Source organism: Rattus norvegicus, chromosome 7 (assembly GCF_036323735.1).
Source record: "Rattus norvegicus strain BN/NHsdMcwi chromosome 7, GRCr8, whole genome shotgun sequence".
Taxonomy (NCBI): Eukaryota; Metazoa; Chordata; class Mammalia; order Rodentia; family Muridae; genus Rattus; species Rattus norvegicus.
Window position 1 is genome coordinate 62,927,993 of NC_086025.1, and position 17,525 is coordinate 62,945,517.

A 17,525-nucleotide genomic window follows, 5' to 3' on the forward strand; every position below is an offset into this window, starting at 1 on the left:
GCAAGAACTGTGTGAGAATTACAAAAGTATATGCATAACCAAGTTACCAGTAGGAGATTTAGGAATCAGGAACAAAATGTTTGAAGTAATAATCGCCGAGAATTTGCTCAACTTACCAGATGCTGAGCAAGGATGAGAAAACATGGAGTAGAGAAATATGGAACATATATCCAAAAAGCACCTCTTGCGTACTATTTCCCAACTTCTGAAAATGAAGGAAAAGGTGCTAGAAGCTAGAAGCTAAATGGGTCAAAGATTTTGCCACCTAAATATAGGTAGGCTATAGAAATCCCTACAGTTCATATGGATTAAAAATAAGTGGACAAAGAAAGATGTACTGTGTAAGTGCTAACCAAGTGTTAGGGAGAAATGGAATCTCAAGCAGAATGGATTTCACATTAAGAAAAGCAATCAGGCTTAGGAGAGGGGGAGCTACATAAAGAGTCAGTTTTCCAATAGCAAACACCATTTAATGTGTGAGCTGAGTAACGGCACCATCTCTAAGAGCCCAGAATTGAGAACAGCAAGAAGAAATATCATCTGTTATAGTCACAGACCTATGAACAGGCAAGCCTCCATCCACATTATCATAAGAAACCCTTTACCAATACCATCAAGTACCGAGGTGCTCATGGGTGCACTCAGCTAGACTTGGGCAGAATCATTTCTTCTTGTTGGTGGTGTTTTACCTCAGGTAAAGAGATGCTTGTTCTTATCTCCTACAAAAGTCATGCAACCCCATAGTATATTCACACGCTATTTTGTGCAAAATTCTATAATGGGCAATGCTGAGGATTTACTCTTGCCCATAAACTATTAGGTGTGAGTGTAGGTTTACTAACATTTTGGTGGCAGTTGATACTAAGGGAGTCTTGGACAATGTATAAGTTTATAGTATACAGAGGATTTCATTTCACTTCTAAAGTGTTCAAAAAAAATAAAGATCATTTTAAAACCAAGTTAGAGGGAAAGAGCTTCTGTGGCTCAGGCAATAATATCCTTTTGAAACATTTATGCTCAGTTAGTGTGAACCCATTCAAGCAAGTCAATGAAAAAAAATAACTCCACACATTCTTTTCAGCCATTAGAAGTCATTGAATATATTTTTCATGTTGACATTAATCTTCCCATTGATATTAATCAGTTATATACATCCAGGCAAAGAAGTGCCCTTACACATGGGCTGGAGTTGGACATCATGTTTTGATACTAGAATAGCACAGCATTTGATGGTTAAGGACAAAGTTACAGATTTCATTTTAAAACTCAACATGAACATAAATTTTACTTTAATAAAAGCAATACAAGTTTTTCTTACATACTATAGAAATATATACACATGTACTTTTTAACAAACAGCACAGAGCTGCAATTAAATTCATGAGTGGTAATCATTAAAATACAGTAACAATAGAGTACAAATAGTTATAGATTTTTCTCAAGTTGCATAATTCAAAAAAAAGAGATAAATGAATTTTATTGCACTGCTCCCCACTCCTAAAAATAGAACACATAAAACTCAGCAGACAGGAGCACTCTTGATCAAGGTCAGTGTTGGAAAATAAGTAGCACCTTTAGTAATTAAAATGATTGTCTCTATTTCCAGGAAGCCTAAATAGAGCATTTCTGACTTTATAAATAAAATAAAACTATTTGATAGGTACCATAAAGTTAACATGCTGTATGTCTCAACATTTGCACAGAATGTTTGACTGAGGAAATTAATTAAAATGGCTCCTTCAAGACAGAATATCAATTTACAGTAGGGGAAAGACTTCAAGGCGTTTCTATCTTACTATTTGGAACTAGACAGAAAATTCTCCTCCTATGCCTCAGGCTAACCAGAGGAAACTGTGGGACTCTTAACTATCTCATTCCATTCATGCGTTTCCTTGAGGAATTATTCTATATTTGATCCTAGGGGGCAAAAAATTGTTAATCTAAAAACATCCTTGTCCACACAGTATAGAAGGAAAGAAATAAACCTTGGAAAATATATTTGAAACAGCAGGCAAAACACATATTCTCAAAGAAAATTGGACATTTGCTTTCAAATTTGTTAAGCAGCCAAACACAGCAACTCTAGTAGGTCCCTCTCTGAAGCATTATGCCCATATGACACCACAGCAGGACAGGGCCTGAGTGCTTCAGTCACCAAGGACATTTCCCTTAAAAGGAGCTCAGTAGCAAAACAATTTACTATGGATTTAAATAAATTCACATAACATAACATTTAATGAAAATAAAATATGCATCTCTATGAAAACACCCATTATCTTTCATTTTGAGGGTCACTTTTATGCATGTCTTATTTTCTAAATCAGCAATTGTGACATATACAAAACTTTCCAGAAATGTACATCGAGATGAACTTAGGGTCACTTGTGGGAAGGCAAAGGAAGAGCAGTCTATCATCTTACATTTCTAAATGTTGACAGGCATTCCACACTGAATATTTTATACTTTATTTTCACAAGATGAGGCAGGTACAGCTGTGGTTTATATCATAGAAAAACACCCAACTGAATTGTCTTAGGTGACACACAAGGCTATCTTAATCTTATTTCAGGGATTGCCCATTCTTATGTGACTGTATGGTGCTTTGCTCAGTGGTCATCAAAATACATAGAGAGCAAAGCACATTACGTTTCACTTTGAAATCTTAGAAGCAGAGCTTAAGGCATAATTTGTAATTAAAATAAATATACAGATTAACTCTGAAACCCATTCTCTTCAGGAACTCTTTTGAAAAATAGGCATGGTTTGAGTAAAGTATATCTTTAACGTGCCTTATCAGTAACAAGATATGATATATAACTTTCCCCAACAATATTAGTTCCAATTTAAAGCTATAATAAAAAATATTGAAAGCCTGTAAGTTCTAATAATTTTTTTTCAAAATTTCCTTCACAAATGGAGAAATTTTCATTCCAGAAAATATTCCATCAACACATATTTAAAAAGTTTCAATTCAATTGCCAATCTTAATGAATATTTGGGAAGATCCTTCTATTTCACCTCCCGCACAGTCATTATTGTATGATTAAAGAATGATAGCGTTTTATCATTATGAAGAAAGGAAATGTCACAGGTACTGAGGCTGTTGCCTGTCACAATGACAATGTCAGTTGGTTACATGGCATCAGCCTGGTTGAATATAATCAACCTGCACCTGCCAGGACAATAGTCAAGGTCTCCAATATGCACACAAGATTCTCGTGGGCCATTTCAGTTTATAAACATCCTCATTACAATGGCCCCTCTAGTAGATGTCCCTAGTGAGTACAGCAAACACTTGTCTAGGCAGAATACTGTGTCCTATACTTTGCCAAAATAAATTCTAAACAGTTACAACTCTTCTTCCAGAGATACATTTCGCTATGGATGATTTTTTTTGTTTTTTGTTTATTGTTTCTAAGTGTAGAAACAATATTTATGCAGGCACAATAAATATAAATGGTATTCTCTGACATTTAAGCTTCGGTTACATTGTTGCCAGGTATCTGATAAATATCTAGTTTTGCCTGATAGAACTCATTCTAGTGCTTTCCTTAATATATTCTCAAATTCTTAGAGCGCTGTGTGAGTGATGTCCTCAAATAATGGCAGTTCTTTAGGAAATGAATGTGTTCTTAAAAATAAGGTATATATATATATATATATATATATATATATGCAAAAGGGCAATTAAAGGAACACTGATAATTTTGATTAATATAATACTAGTATCCAGTATCTTTGATATTATAAAATCATATATTGTACAAAATTCAATAGCATATTAGTTACTGTCTGTGCCTTACCTAGAGTTCTGTACCACAGCAATGGGTAGTTATTTTTTAAATTAAGCTTATGAACTTGACACTGCAAAGTAGGATTAAGAAAAACAATTATATTGAATATGAAGAATTATTATGTGTGTTTTAGGAAATATTTTACTCATTCCACAAGGTCATCATTATTGCCAGCAGGGCTTACAAACGTATGGAACTACAGAAATGTTAGAAGTCAAAAGATGGGTTCTATCTTCAGTCTTGCAGCAAATATATTTAAAGAAAGTTTCTACTTTGCTCTAATATACTACTTCAAAGTGTGGATAACTAACAAAAGATAGCTCAGAGAGGCAAGATGATACAACGAGCTAACTAAACATAACTTTCGCTACATGCAGATATCGAACGAAATTATGCTGCAAGTCAGAACGCATTATATTTGTATTATATCCAATGTTCCAAAAGCAGCATTTCAATTGGCTGGTCCTATTTCATCAAGTCCAGAATTACTCAGACTTCAGCCAATACAATGCAGGTGGTAGAAGCACAGCCCATAGAAACCTGTGGTTACTTCAGTGAGCATGTTATAGATAAAGTAGGTCTAACAACATTATTACTAGATGCAACAATAATGGGAAGCCTATTTTATCATGTAAAGAAAAATCAATCACTCTGATGTTCATAATTTGATAATGTACTGGCTTTCTGGATTACTGCTGAATGTTGCTCACCTTATTAACAAGTATCTGTGAAGACTGGACTACAAAAGAGCATGTAGACAGTGAAAATGTTATTAAAGCACCAAGGACGTGTTCTGTGGACACAATGTCCAGAGAGGACAAAAATCTTAAAGACTTTGTGCATATCTGAACGTTACAGGGAAAGGATATTCAAAAAAGAAATAAAATGGCTGAGAAGGGCAGGAAGGACCGTAAGAAGCAGTGGGGACTGGAATAGGCATGATTCTGTTCAATGTTGATCATTTGCTCAATGTAGAGATATTTGGAAATGTCATGCACAATACTATCGTAAGTTTTTCAGACGCTGTCTGTATCAAAGAAAGCAAGACGAGAACTCCTAATCTTATGAGACTGTGTGAAGATGCAAATTCTACTGGGTATGAACACTCAAAGACTAAAGTTTGCACGTTAAAAATGATGGCCTTAGCACATTGTTCATTGAAGTGTGTTAATAGAAATAACTTGCTTTACTACATGAGAGTTCCTGCCATGTGTCCCCTGGCTTTTTACCTGTGCTCTCAAACATGCAGAAGCACATGGACACACAGAAGTCAAATCTGTAAAAGTGATGATATTGTGGAAGACTTTAAAACTATCTGAGTGACATTTATAACTGCCAATGGTGGTGGTGGATCTGCATATGTGGCTCCACTGTATTAACAACACCATGGTGCACTGCTGTTAATTCTAGTTCTTGAAGGTCTAAGGCACTTTCAGAGAATTGGGGAAGTTCCAGAAGGTAAGTGCCAAGGACAGCTTGATTTATTTTCCTAGATTGTCAATCAGATTCAATAATGTATTTATCATGCATATGGAAAAGAACACCCACATTTGAAAGAAGTCTTTAAGACCACCAATACCTTTCCATTCTCAGCACTCTCAGGCCTAGAGTCAGAAGCATCTTCAACATGCGTGAGGATGTGAAGTTCTGACCTGAGGTACATACTGCCTCCGAGAAGCTATTCTTGACAATCACAAATTAAAAAGGGTACCTGTATCACTGAGGACATCGTGCGGAAAACGGTGGGTTGAGATTGATCTCAAGCAAGGAGGCGTGCATTAGCTCTCTGAAGAGTCTGTAAGGAAGACTACAAAAGCAGTAACAGCTTTGTTCTCCGTGGAACAAAGAGCACACTAAGAGGAAGTCGAAAGGTAGCTATGTAGGGTGTGTTTCTATTTTCAAATAGTGAACATAAGCATATACTGTCCCAATGAAATGAATTATTTCACAAACACTTCTTGATATCTGGAGCAATCCTATAAATGAGATAGTCACTAGAATCCAAATTAGCATGTTTTGAAGTTTTATAGTTTACAGTTTATACCTATCTGTGGCAACAGACATAGGAATAGAGTTTATGTGTAATTAAAAAAAATGGTTCCTTCTGTTCCAATGTCAGGGGTTATATAAACATTCCATCATTTATACGAGACAAGGTTTTATGAAAACACAGATACTATATAATTATCATTTGAGATCATTTAAACTGCTAAGAGAAGCAGGCAATTTGTTACTGTTTTCCTTACAATTGCTAACGGACATAGAATAAATCATTATACAGATTGAAGTTAGGTCTAATTTCTAACAGGAAGTTTACTCTTTTATATGTCTTTCTACCTGCTTAGGATACAGTCATCTGTATTTGGAAGTTGAATGAATAACCTAGGGACTTTTCTTGCTTTGCGATAAACCAAAGATTAAAATTTGGTTTAACAATACACTATTTTTAACATTTCCTGAGCTTGCACATGTGTGCGTACGTGTGTGTGATTCTATTGTATTAAGTTAATGATTTCTTTATCAAGCTAAACTTCTTTGGTTTAAATATTAAAAGGTATTATGTAGGCAAAATTCATGTCACAGATCTCTTAAGCCCTGCTCTAATTTGCATCCTCCCAAGAAATTGAGCCAAACTTTTGGGATAATTTATTTTATTAAAGATTAGAAATCATATATGAGTTTTTTCTTTATAAGGCATTCTTTTGGTAAATGTAATTTCAAATATTTATAACATGTATATACAATTATATTTATAATTTTCCATACTGTCAGGTTGTAGGGGTAGAAACAAGTGAGTCGATGCCTTTATAGCGTACTTTTGAACATACCAGATTGAACTGTTTTGCTTATTTTCTGTTGTCTGGGTGGAGCATGTGACTGTGTGAGGGAAGGCAGTTGGAACACAGAAGAGAAAGGGGAAGCCTGTGAGTCATGTGAATTTATATTGAGGAAATGCTATGTTTTCTAGTTCCTTGTCTCTTCAAAAAGGATTTGGAAAGAATAGGCCAGAACAAGTCCATACCCACTTAAATGTCTATGGACAATGAAGAAATAAATAGCAAAAGATATGGGATGTTTAACAAAAATGACAAAATATGTAAGCTAGCTAACAATCATAAATTGTGAGTACTATAGTTCCTTTTGTATAGTTTTGAGGTGATCAGCGGGACGTAGTGGCCATTTCAATGATATCAATCTAGTTTCTTGTCTTGAACATCTAAAATCTGTTGTTCCTTGGTGTCAGGGATGTATTTAACCCTAAAGTTTCAGACAAAAATGACAGTGACATTTCCTCCCCTACTTGGGTGATTAGGGACACATGCTTTAGGTCAGTATTCTTTCCTCAGTCTCTGAAAGATCTCATTAAAGCAGCAAACATTTCAACAGAGGCAGTGCACTGGTAAAAGCAAACGACTGGATTCTTTTCTACTATGATTTTGTTACTGACTCAAGTTGAGACATGGCTTAACTTAGGACCCATCCATTACAGATGCGCACACTCACGTCACATTTGCAGCATGACGTCACACATCTGGTCATGTGCTCTGCAATCCCTCCACCCTCTTTTCTAAGAAAGAAAATCAATGCAAAAACCATGGCAAATGAAGCGAATCAAGACAACCGAAAAACAACTAGGGAAATGCAATTTGGTTTTGATTTGATCCATCTGCAAGTGGCATCACCACTTCCCAGGGAAAAAGAAAGGCACTGGAATTCACCAACGGCATCTCCTCATGCAGGTAGTAGAGCACACGAACTTTGACTGCAGATCCCATGCTCACCGACTTACTGCCTCTCTCCTCCTGTTGTGTTAGTTGGTATAATGGTTTTCAAATGTATTTTCAAACAGTGCAAGATACTCTTATTGGAAGCATTTGTGGTTGACTAGGATGATTTCTTTGGACACACAGAAGTGGTTATAAAGGAAATAATCATATAAAGAAGGTCATTCAAAATGGGGGGAACCTGTTTGAAAGTCATATGGTTTCACATATTGCCCTGCTGGATTTCTCTACAATATTGGCACACCTTGTTTCTATTGAATTGCAAATTAGAAACATTTTCATATTCAAGAAAGCAATTGATAACCCAAATCCTATTTTGTTCCCTAAATATAAACCTATAAACCACAGGTATGAAGCAGTGTATAAATGTATTGGGCAAAACAAACCTTGAATGATAACATCATGAAAATGTGTTGTCTAGGTAGAGTCTTCTAAGAAATAAGAATAGCACCCACCTCTATTGAAAGGGAAGAGGAAGAGGAAGAAGGAGAGGGAGAGGGAGAGTGGGAGGGAGAGGGAAAGGGAGAGGAAGAGGAGGAGGAGGAGGAAGAAGAAGACATTGTAAGAGTGACATAATAAAGCACTACATTTTTCCTATTTATCAGAAAGTGAAACCAGACATGAGACATATATTTAATTTCAGTTGCTATGTACACAATAGGAAAATACAAACTGTCTCAAAGAGTGTCATAAGAATGATGTTTGAATTCTAGACACTGGGTTGGAAAATAAGCAAAATACTAAAGTGACTTGAGCAACAAATTTCCTCCATGTTGCTATTGTGTCATAAACTACATGCCTGTCCATCCCCACAGCTTATATTGATAGAAGTATCCTGGGGACACGACCCAGTTCTGGGTTCTATTCTCAGTGATGGTTAGTCCAATCAATGGAGGGCAGAATTTTCAAGTGTTTCCCCTTTTTCTTTTATACCATGACGTATCTTCTGGGACTGAATTCAAGGCCTGCATTTGTTTTTTGTTTTGTTTTTTTTTCATTTTGTTTATTGTAGTAAAGAATTTTAAGTCATTGTTAGTGGGATTAGAAATGACCCCTGGTCTTGTCAGTTCTACTCCTGTGCATTACTTGTGAAATTAAGCTTATGTCACTACTTTGTGCTGGGAAAAAAATACAAGCTAGTCTACTTAAACATGTTAGCTCTTCTAATTCATTTGGCTTGGATAGTTCAGCACACCATTAAATCTGCATTGAGCCCAGTTTTTAAAAAGTCATCAAAAGATATACATCATGACTTAAGATGCTTCTAAAGTCAATGGATTCAGCTGATTTTTCAGCGTCGCTACTTTTTTTAAGTCAATTTATGTGTTAGGTATGAATTCCAGAAATTCATCAAGGGGTTCTATTGTCTGAAACAGTGCAGACAGGTATGTGGATTAAATAGGCACAAATGTGGCAGATTGATGGTGAAAACTAGTTAGTTCTGTTTGGTTTTTAGCCAAACTTACCCATGTAGATAGTTTCCCCTTTAGCTTGTTTTGAGTTAATAACACTTGAATTTTCAACATAGACTGTTATTTTTAATCCACACTGGATGACTGCACACAAATATATTACATTCCCACTTTCCAGAGTCTTATTTCCTTTGACTTAAAAATGACTATGATAATAATTTTTTCAAATTCATTTATTTCTTTATGATATCCCGTTACTCAGTGTTTGCGTGGCTACATGTGTAATTCTTTGTGTGTTGAATAGAAAGAATGATTGTCTTCAATTCACTTCATGACTTAGTATCCGACGAAAAATGAACCTTGAAGAGGGTAGTTATGTGGAATTAATGTTGAATTGTGCTTAGGTCAGCCGGGGTCTGGGATGCAGATCTCATTCTATAGCTAAAAGTAAAAGTTGGCAGAAGATTTAAAAAAATTCATTTTCATCACAGCTTTGGTGTGCAGATAAGCAGCTGTGTGGATTTTTTATGTGCACAATCTCAAAAGTTAACCATCTTTAACAAATATTAAAGCACTGATTTTTAGTTCGTCATTGAGGAAGATACCAGTTTCGTTACTGTTTGCGATCTTTTGTTGCAGCTAAAATCCTTTGCAATTCATTGAAAAAAACACAAAGAAACTCATAATTAAATTTCTGAACACTGATTCGGAGATGAGACTTGTTAAATACTACTTTCTTTGTCCCTGTCTGAGGGAGGATTGTGTGTATTTGAAACTTTCACAGTAACATCGTCCTGTTTAGATCTGCTCAAAGCCTCCATTTCTTTGGATGCCTGCGAGGCTGATTTCTTCCTCCTTGCTTTCTCTCTCTTCCTTTCCTTCTCGAGAAGTCTATAGTTTATAGCATTGCAAATCAGTAGGTAAATGCCTGATGATAACACGACTATCCCACTGGCTATGTACAGGTATTTATATTGTCCAGTTATATCGAGCAATTTACCTACAAGACAAAGAAAATCCTTTAAGACGGCATGATAAGACTATAACATAACAAATGGAAAAAATTCCTCAGACAAACTGTATTCCTCTTATTTAAATTAAGTGTCAAATTACACTTTAATATAGAAAATATCCTACGTGACATTTCTGAATATATTTAGATATTTACAGGATGAACTTGTACCAGTATATCACACGTACTGAAAACTATTTCTGCCAATAAAATATAATCAAGGTATATATGATAACCAGGATATATTAGGCATACACGTGTTTGTATATATTAATACATAGGAATATAAATAAGGGTTTTTTAAATATATAGGAACATGGTTTCATAGGTATTTATTAATCTATATCAGACATTTGAGATTTATATCATTTTCCATGTTTTTGTGTTTATTATTTATTTTTTTTTGTATTGTTTTGTTTTAGTGAAAGGCAGGAAAAAGGCTTATTCAATGTGGCCCCCTTAGGAAGAGGGACAAAGAACTCCACAAAGGCCTCTAATTCCATCTTTGGGTCCTGAGAAACAATCAAAGCTTACACAGAGTGGTAAGGCTGTGGACTTCTCATCCGACTCAGGTCAAGGCATGATCACCAACCACTGAACTTCACTATCTGTTTCATCCTTCAAGGGTTTCAGTTTTATCCTCTAAGGTAGTCACAACTCTGGGGAAGTTCCTTTCTGGCTGGCTTCTTTACCTCCTCCCAGCATGAAACTCCTGGGAAAGTTCCCATTTCTTTGGGGTACTATGTTTCAATCAACTGACCAAGATCTCAAAGGCTTCTAACTTAGAACATTTTATGGTTTTGCCAGACCAGATACAATGCTTCCTATGCATCCCAGAAATTAAAGCTGCATTTTGCTGAGCTTGCTGGACAACTTGCCGGTAGTTCTGAAGTCTAAGTCCCCCGGCTTACTGCTTTCCCCTTCTCTTTCCATAACTTATGGTTTTGGTTTTGTTTTGTTTTGTTTTGTTTTGTTTTGTTTTGTTTTGTTGTTTTTGTAATTCATGCTACATCCCAGTTGCAGCCCCACTCTCTCCTCTCTTCTCAGTTTTGGCCTTACTTTGAAAAGGCCCATTAGGATTTCATATCGTCCTTTAATGGCTTCACTACTCTCATCCCGGGCTTATCTGTGCTATCTCTGATTGTGACTATGAAGTGATTAAGTAGCCAGTGCTCTGGGAACTATGGATTGCCTTGGTTTTTTAAATAAATTTTCATTGTTATAGTTACCAAAATAAGGCCTGGCTGCGTGTGTGTGTGTGTGTGTGTGTGTGTGTGTGTGTGTGTGTGTAAAATTTCTCTGGTTTAATTAGGAACACTTGTAATGCACCAGTCATGGTTCGGTGAGCTTGTTTGAGTAAGCGTCACCCATAAGTGGTGGAAAATTTACTTATCAGGGTTCTGAACAAGAGGGAACAGACCAAGAACCTAAATAAATGAGCTCAGTATTCATGATACACATACAGGAATTGCTAGAAATGGTTCTACCACAATTAACCAGTAACACCACTACTATGGTCATCACCAAAAACATTTAAAATCTAACACTAGAGAAGGTTTTAACTTAAATCCAGCAAGGAAAACATTTTCTATTTACCTTTATATTGTAAACTTAATTAATAGAACTGTCTACCATAGTTTCCTTCCAGGAGTATTCTCAATATATTTCAAAGGGAAGCCACAAAATCCACAGGAAGGTCAACAAAACCCAGTGGTTCTATAATGTTTATTTTAACCATTTGTTTTCTCCCACTGGTTTTTCTTCTCATCTTTTCATTTTGTCCTTGTCCCTCTAACCCCCTTGCATCTTTCCTTACCAAAAAAAATTTATTTAAAGAAATATCAGGCCATTTTCTTAACATTGTTTTAGTGGTTCCTACAGGTACTTTATTTCCTCCATAGGAAGTTTAGAGTAGATGCTTCCACGGGCATCTCTAAGATCATCGAAGGTCCTGAAACTCGGCATCTCAACTTTGCCATTTGTAAATATAAAGCGAAAATTACATACTCAAGAACATGAGTTCTAATGTACTCTCCTTCGCCCCTGCATACTATATCAATGATAATAACTTAAGCCCATAACTTGGTAAGCCCAAGATCTTAAATTTTTGATTAAATCAACCTACTTTGAGACCTTTTTTTTCCGATGCATAACCTCTCTAGTCTTTTAGGCGACCACTGCTATTCACACGTTAATCATCTAATAAAGCACACTCATCACCACAGGTAAGGTACTTGTTCACAGACGCTTATGCTATGATTCTGCTGTCCTTGATAAGAAATATTCTTACCAGCCAGGGGAGGGCCGAAAAGAACTGGGCAACACTCCACGATAGTGACGAGCCCCACAGCACTGGAGAACCTGGAGGCTCCAACCTGGTCCATAAGACATTCAAAGAGGAGACTGCTAATACTTCCAAATCCTATTCCAAAAAATATAACGTAGACCACCAAAGCTGTGTAGGAATGGGCTAGGGGGCAGAGGAGATGGCATATGCCAGTGAACATGATTGCCACGCTGAACAAGTACTGGATTCGTGGACGGATTAAGCTAGTGTTGGCTATTAATCCTACCGAAGGCCGAGCAAACATATCGGTAAAAGCCATCACAGACAGCAAGAAAGCTGAATTATAGTCATCCACTCCTTTGTCCTTAGCATACGGAGCCAAGAATATAATAGGGGCAAACATCCCTAAAAACAACACGACATTTCCAGACAGGTAGATCAAAAATCCTCTATGTGTAAAAAGGCCGAAATCTAAAAACCGATTAATCTTTTCTGCTGTTGATACCTTACTGAGTCTCTTCGTACTTGAATCTTGTCTTGAGCCAACCTTACTTTTAGACTTCGCAGCACGTGGACTTGGCCCGACAGGTCTCATGAGGCACCCGGCCACACAGGAGTGCAAAAATATGGCCCCCAAAATCAAAAAACTCCCCTTCCAGCCATAGCTGTTAAATAGGAACTGATTGAAAGGAGCCAGTGTGCTTAAGAAAACAGGACTTCCAGCCATGGCAAAGCCATTTGCAAGGGGTCGCTTCCTATAGAAGTATTTTCCGATTATTGTTAAGGCTGGTTGCAGGTTGAATGCTAATCCTAAACCTAAAACACAAAAGGGAGAACAAGGCAAAGAGAGAAAGAAAACAATATAGCACATTATGTCACTCATCAGAGAAATTCCTCAAAATGTCCGCATTAACTGTATATAAGACAATCAGAACATTTAGCAGGACATTGTGATCTTTGAGGTTTATATGTAGAAATGTAACTATGCAAAGAAAACCCACCTAAATTGGTTTTCATAACTAATCATGGTAAGAATGTTTCAGGGTCCTTTGTTTTAAGGCACAGAAATAAGATACTACTGGGGTATGAAAGAAACACCACAGAACAGGCTATAGTGAGGGGTAAATTATGAATTCTTAATCAGAATTGTATAATCCCACAGATAGATTGATTCCTTCCTTTTCATATATATTTAAATGCAGATCAATGGACTAGATTTGTGAGATTTGAAAATGTGGGCGCTCTGCTATTTCAGTTAAATGAATTATTCACAGACTAAAAGAGTCACAATTTTGAATAATTCTACCTCCTCACAGATATCGTGTTCAATATCATGCAATAATAAAACAGAGAAATAAGTTTATGCCATTATTTCATTACATATCCACCACATTCTAAACTTGTTATCTAAAGAGCTAACCATGGGTTAACTAAAAATGACCTCCTTTTCTGAGTCTGGAGTATATTTTATTTTAAGGAGCTTTAGATGACTCTTTGGGGCCAAGTTCCCATCCTGAGATCCTCGGCAGTGTGGGTTCTTGCAGCTCATGCAGACGTGATCCTATTCATCCGTGTGGATGAATAGTCCTTTTAAAAGCATATGAACTGATTTGTGTAAACCATCTCTTCTGCCATATTACTAGTAATACTATTCTATTTCTAAAGGATGATTAAGGTGTGAATCCCTCAGCCCACTTCTTTGGGATATATAACAGTACATACAGGATAATCAAACCCTTGATGACATTTTCTAAAATAAAATTCTGTCTGAAAAGCTATGAAAGGACCAAAACCACACTTTCAGGACAAAGGGGAAGACCGTCTCTAACGTTTCCTCAAGCGCACCACTGAGAGATGTAGAAGTGGTGTAGCTAAGCAGATCCTCGTAGGTTTCTTGTCAGCCAAGGAAGCTGAGTTAAGAACCCAGGGAGTAAATTTCATTTATCTTTATTTGTCTCCCTGCAGAAAGGACATTTTACCTCAAACACCTCACCGTGGTTGATTCTAAAAGGATCACACAGTTGTTCGTTCTGGGAACACCACACTCTAGGAAAACCAAGGCCACCAAGACCCAAACACATGTAATTGCGTCTGAATGGCAATGATGTTAATGACAACCCATGTATGGGAACATCACAGCAGCGGTGTTTTTACCTCGCCGCCTTTGTCTTGTCTGTACACGGAGTATGGGCAGTTTTTCCACAACAGTCCATGGCTTTGATATGGAAAACTTAGGTTTTGATAGTTAGAATATGAAAAAAGGTGTTTTGTCATTAAAAGCCAGAGTCACACAGAGAGGTGACAACTGCCAAGACTGATGATCATTACTGTTTTTGTACTTCTTTACTTTTGTTGCTCTTAGTATATAGTCCAGGTGGGTCTACAACTCACTGTGCAGTCCAAAATATCACTGGACTCAAAATTTCTTGCCTCAGTTTCCCCTATGCTGGTTTTATAACATTATATATTACATAATACTATATAATATATAATATTATGATGTAATACAACAGACATGTATTGTAATGTCTGTTATTCATTAGCTTCTAAAGCCTAATTTTTTTTACTCAGAAAATGGCTTACAAGATTAAATCTAGACTAACCTCAATTCAAAACTAAAGGGAGGAGTTGGGGATTTAGTTCAGTGGTAGAGCGCTTGCCTACCAAGCGCAAGGCCCTGGGTTCGGTCCTCAGCTCTGGAAAAAAAAATCAAAACTAAAGGGAAAATGTTAATTTAGCCTTTATTATCCAGGAGCCCATTTTCTCTTAAAATATAAAACGTAGATTTTTTTAAATAAAATTCATTGATAAGGAAAATAAAAATGGTATCTTCAAACATACAGTTTAGGTCCTTTTCAGTTAAAGGGACTCTCTCATAAGGCACAACGATGCCATTCCTAAGGTCTGTGTGAGCATTTGTAAACATGTAATTTCAACAAGAGAAAGGTTAAATAGCTCTCTCTGTCACTCATTAAAGCATAGTTGACAGGAATTTTATCTTGGATGTTTAATGAGTGTTGTCCCAGCATATCTACTTGACACCACTATTACCATTAGTGATAAGTCAGGAAGCCTAAATAGAAATAAAAACCTGTTTTATAAGGGAAGTTGTACTAGAAAGTATTTACACTACTGCCTCATCTCACTCAAGAGGAAAACATGACCAAGCCGAAAACTAATCAGGACTGTTGCCATTTCCTACAGGATGACACGGGCATAACTGTATGGTAACTTTTGAAAATCATTTATCCCTACTCTGGGGAGAATTTAAATGTTTATCAGATAAAAATACCACAGAATAGACTTGCGTTTAAAACCAAACTCAGGACAAAACATTAAGAATCGTTTCTTGTTCAGGTTTTTCATATAGTTCAGATGAAGGCAGAACCTAGCTTACCTCCAATGAAGCCGACGGTGAGGTAAAGTTCTATCACACTGCTGCTGAAAGAAGCCAAGATCATTCCAGTACAGCACAGTAATCCTCCTACTATCACCACAGGCCGGCTGCCATAGTTATTCACCAACACACTACTGATGGGACCTGAGATAGACAGATGATTAGGAAAATGTTAGTTGAAGGGGTCAAAGATTTATCTTTCAGACTTCTTTGTTCTGAGAGGTGAGACAGTGAAATTCAGTGATCAAAAGAGGTCAGTTCCCATGTAATACATGAACCTACATCATGCCGACTGGTTTGTTTTTACCTGTTGTTTGCATTGCTTTTCTGAGACAGGAAATGGGAGCCCAGGATCAAGGTGATCTTCTTGTCTTCAAAGGCCTGATTATATGGAACTAGAAAATAAGAATTGCCACCTCCAGCTGGGAAGTCATTTTAAGATTAATTTTAATTTGTGTTTGTGCGTATGTGTGTCTTTGTGTTGAGTGTGTACCTATATGTGAGTTTTTGTTTCTTTGTGTGTTTGTGTGTGTCTGCGTGTATTGTATATCCATGTGTCTGTGTGGGTTTGCATGTATGTGTGTGTCTGTGTGCATAGAATGTGTATGTGTATGTGCGTTTGCATAGGTTGTATGTCTGTATATGTCTGTGTGTGCAGTATGGCTATGTGTCAGTGTGTATATGTGTATTTTGTGTGTAGTGTGAGTGTATATGTGCTTGTAATGAATGAGTGTATGTGTATTTGTCTGTGTATTTGTGTGTGTGTGTGTGTGTGTTTGTGTGTGTAAACAAGAAGAGGCAATGAGATTCCCTATAGCTAGTGTTACAGCTGCCAAATGTGAGTTCTGGGAACTGAACTCAGGTCCTCTACAAGAGCAGCAAGTGAGTCTACTGCCCCTGTTCCTGTTGAAATTTTTTTCCTTTTCTCCATCTTTATTAAATTGGTTATTTCTTATTTACATTTCAATTGTTATTACCTTTCCCAGTTTCCAAGCAAAACATCCCCCTAACCCTGCCCCCTCCTCTTCTATATGGCTGTTCCCCTCCCCATCCTCCTCCCCTTACAGCCCTCCCTGCAACAATCCTATTCACTGGGGGTTCAGTCTTGGCAGGACCAAGGGCTTCCCCTTCCACTGGTGCCCTTACTAGGTTATTCATTGCTACCTATGCAGTTGGAGCCCAGGGGAAAGGACTGAAAGAACTTGAAGGGGCCTGAGACCCCATATGAACAACAATGCCAAACAACCAGAGCTTCCAGGGACTAAGCCACTACCTTGTTGAACTTTTTAATCATATTAAAAGCACATGAAAATAAATCAGAAACATTTAACAAAGATAGTTTGTAAGACTAATACAATCAAATGTAATGCAAAAGTTTTCAATGGAACATAGTTAATAGGCCTCAAGCATCTTTAGAATGATAGTGAATTATGATATAAAAGATCCAGGAATTATACAAAACTTTAGTCTACATTTCTGAAATAATGTGTGTATAAGCACGTAAGTTATTAACTGAAGCTTAAGTTGTTAGTTATACTCAGATATGACTGTCCTTTATTATATTTTACTGGTGCTTAGTTTTAAGTTTTTATTTTTATAATTATGTGCAGTACATGTGTATGTGGATGCTTATGTGTGTGCATGTTTTGCATGTGTCTGTGCTCATGAATATGTCTGTGAGTTTTATTTTTAAAATTGTGTGCAGTACGTGTTGTGTGCAGTATGTGTGTGTCTGTGTATACGTGCACTTGTGTAGGCAAACACATGCATGGGTATATGCATGTTACTGATGATGTACTCACAGGCCATAAAAGGGTATCAGGTTCCCTATGGCTAGA

At 36.8% G+C, this 17,525-nt stretch overlaps 1 protein-coding gene and 1 long non-coding RNA gene across 18 annotated transcripts in view; one reads left to right on the forward strand and one right to left on the reverse strand.

The window, feature by feature from the left end:
* LOC102552186 (uncharacterized) overlaps positions 1–17,525 on the forward strand; it is a 116,651-nt gene that overhangs the window by 66,661 nt on the left and 32,465 nt on the right. The window lies entirely within an intron of this gene.
* Positions 1,075–17,525, reverse strand: part of Slc16a7 (solute carrier family 16 member 7) — a 167,929-nt gene continuing 151,478 nt past the window's right edge. For 13 of the 17 annotated variants that reach the window (XM_006241434.5, XM_039078615.2, XM_039078614.2 and 10 more), the window contains 3 exons: positions 15,688–15,831; positions 12,294–13,106; positions 1,075–9,991 (listed from right to left, as the gene is read on the reverse strand). In XM_006241434.5, the coding sequence (XP_006241496.1) occupies positions 9,714–9,991; positions 12,294–13,106; positions 15,688–15,831 (1,235 nt within the window). In that variant the 3' untranslated portion in view covers positions 1,075–9,713. The remainder of the gene's footprint in view (positions 9,992–12,293; positions 13,107–15,687; positions 15,832–17,525) is intronic. The other 4 variants (XM_063263141.1, XM_039078617.2, XM_039078616.2 and 1 more) reach the window with 3 other exon arrangements.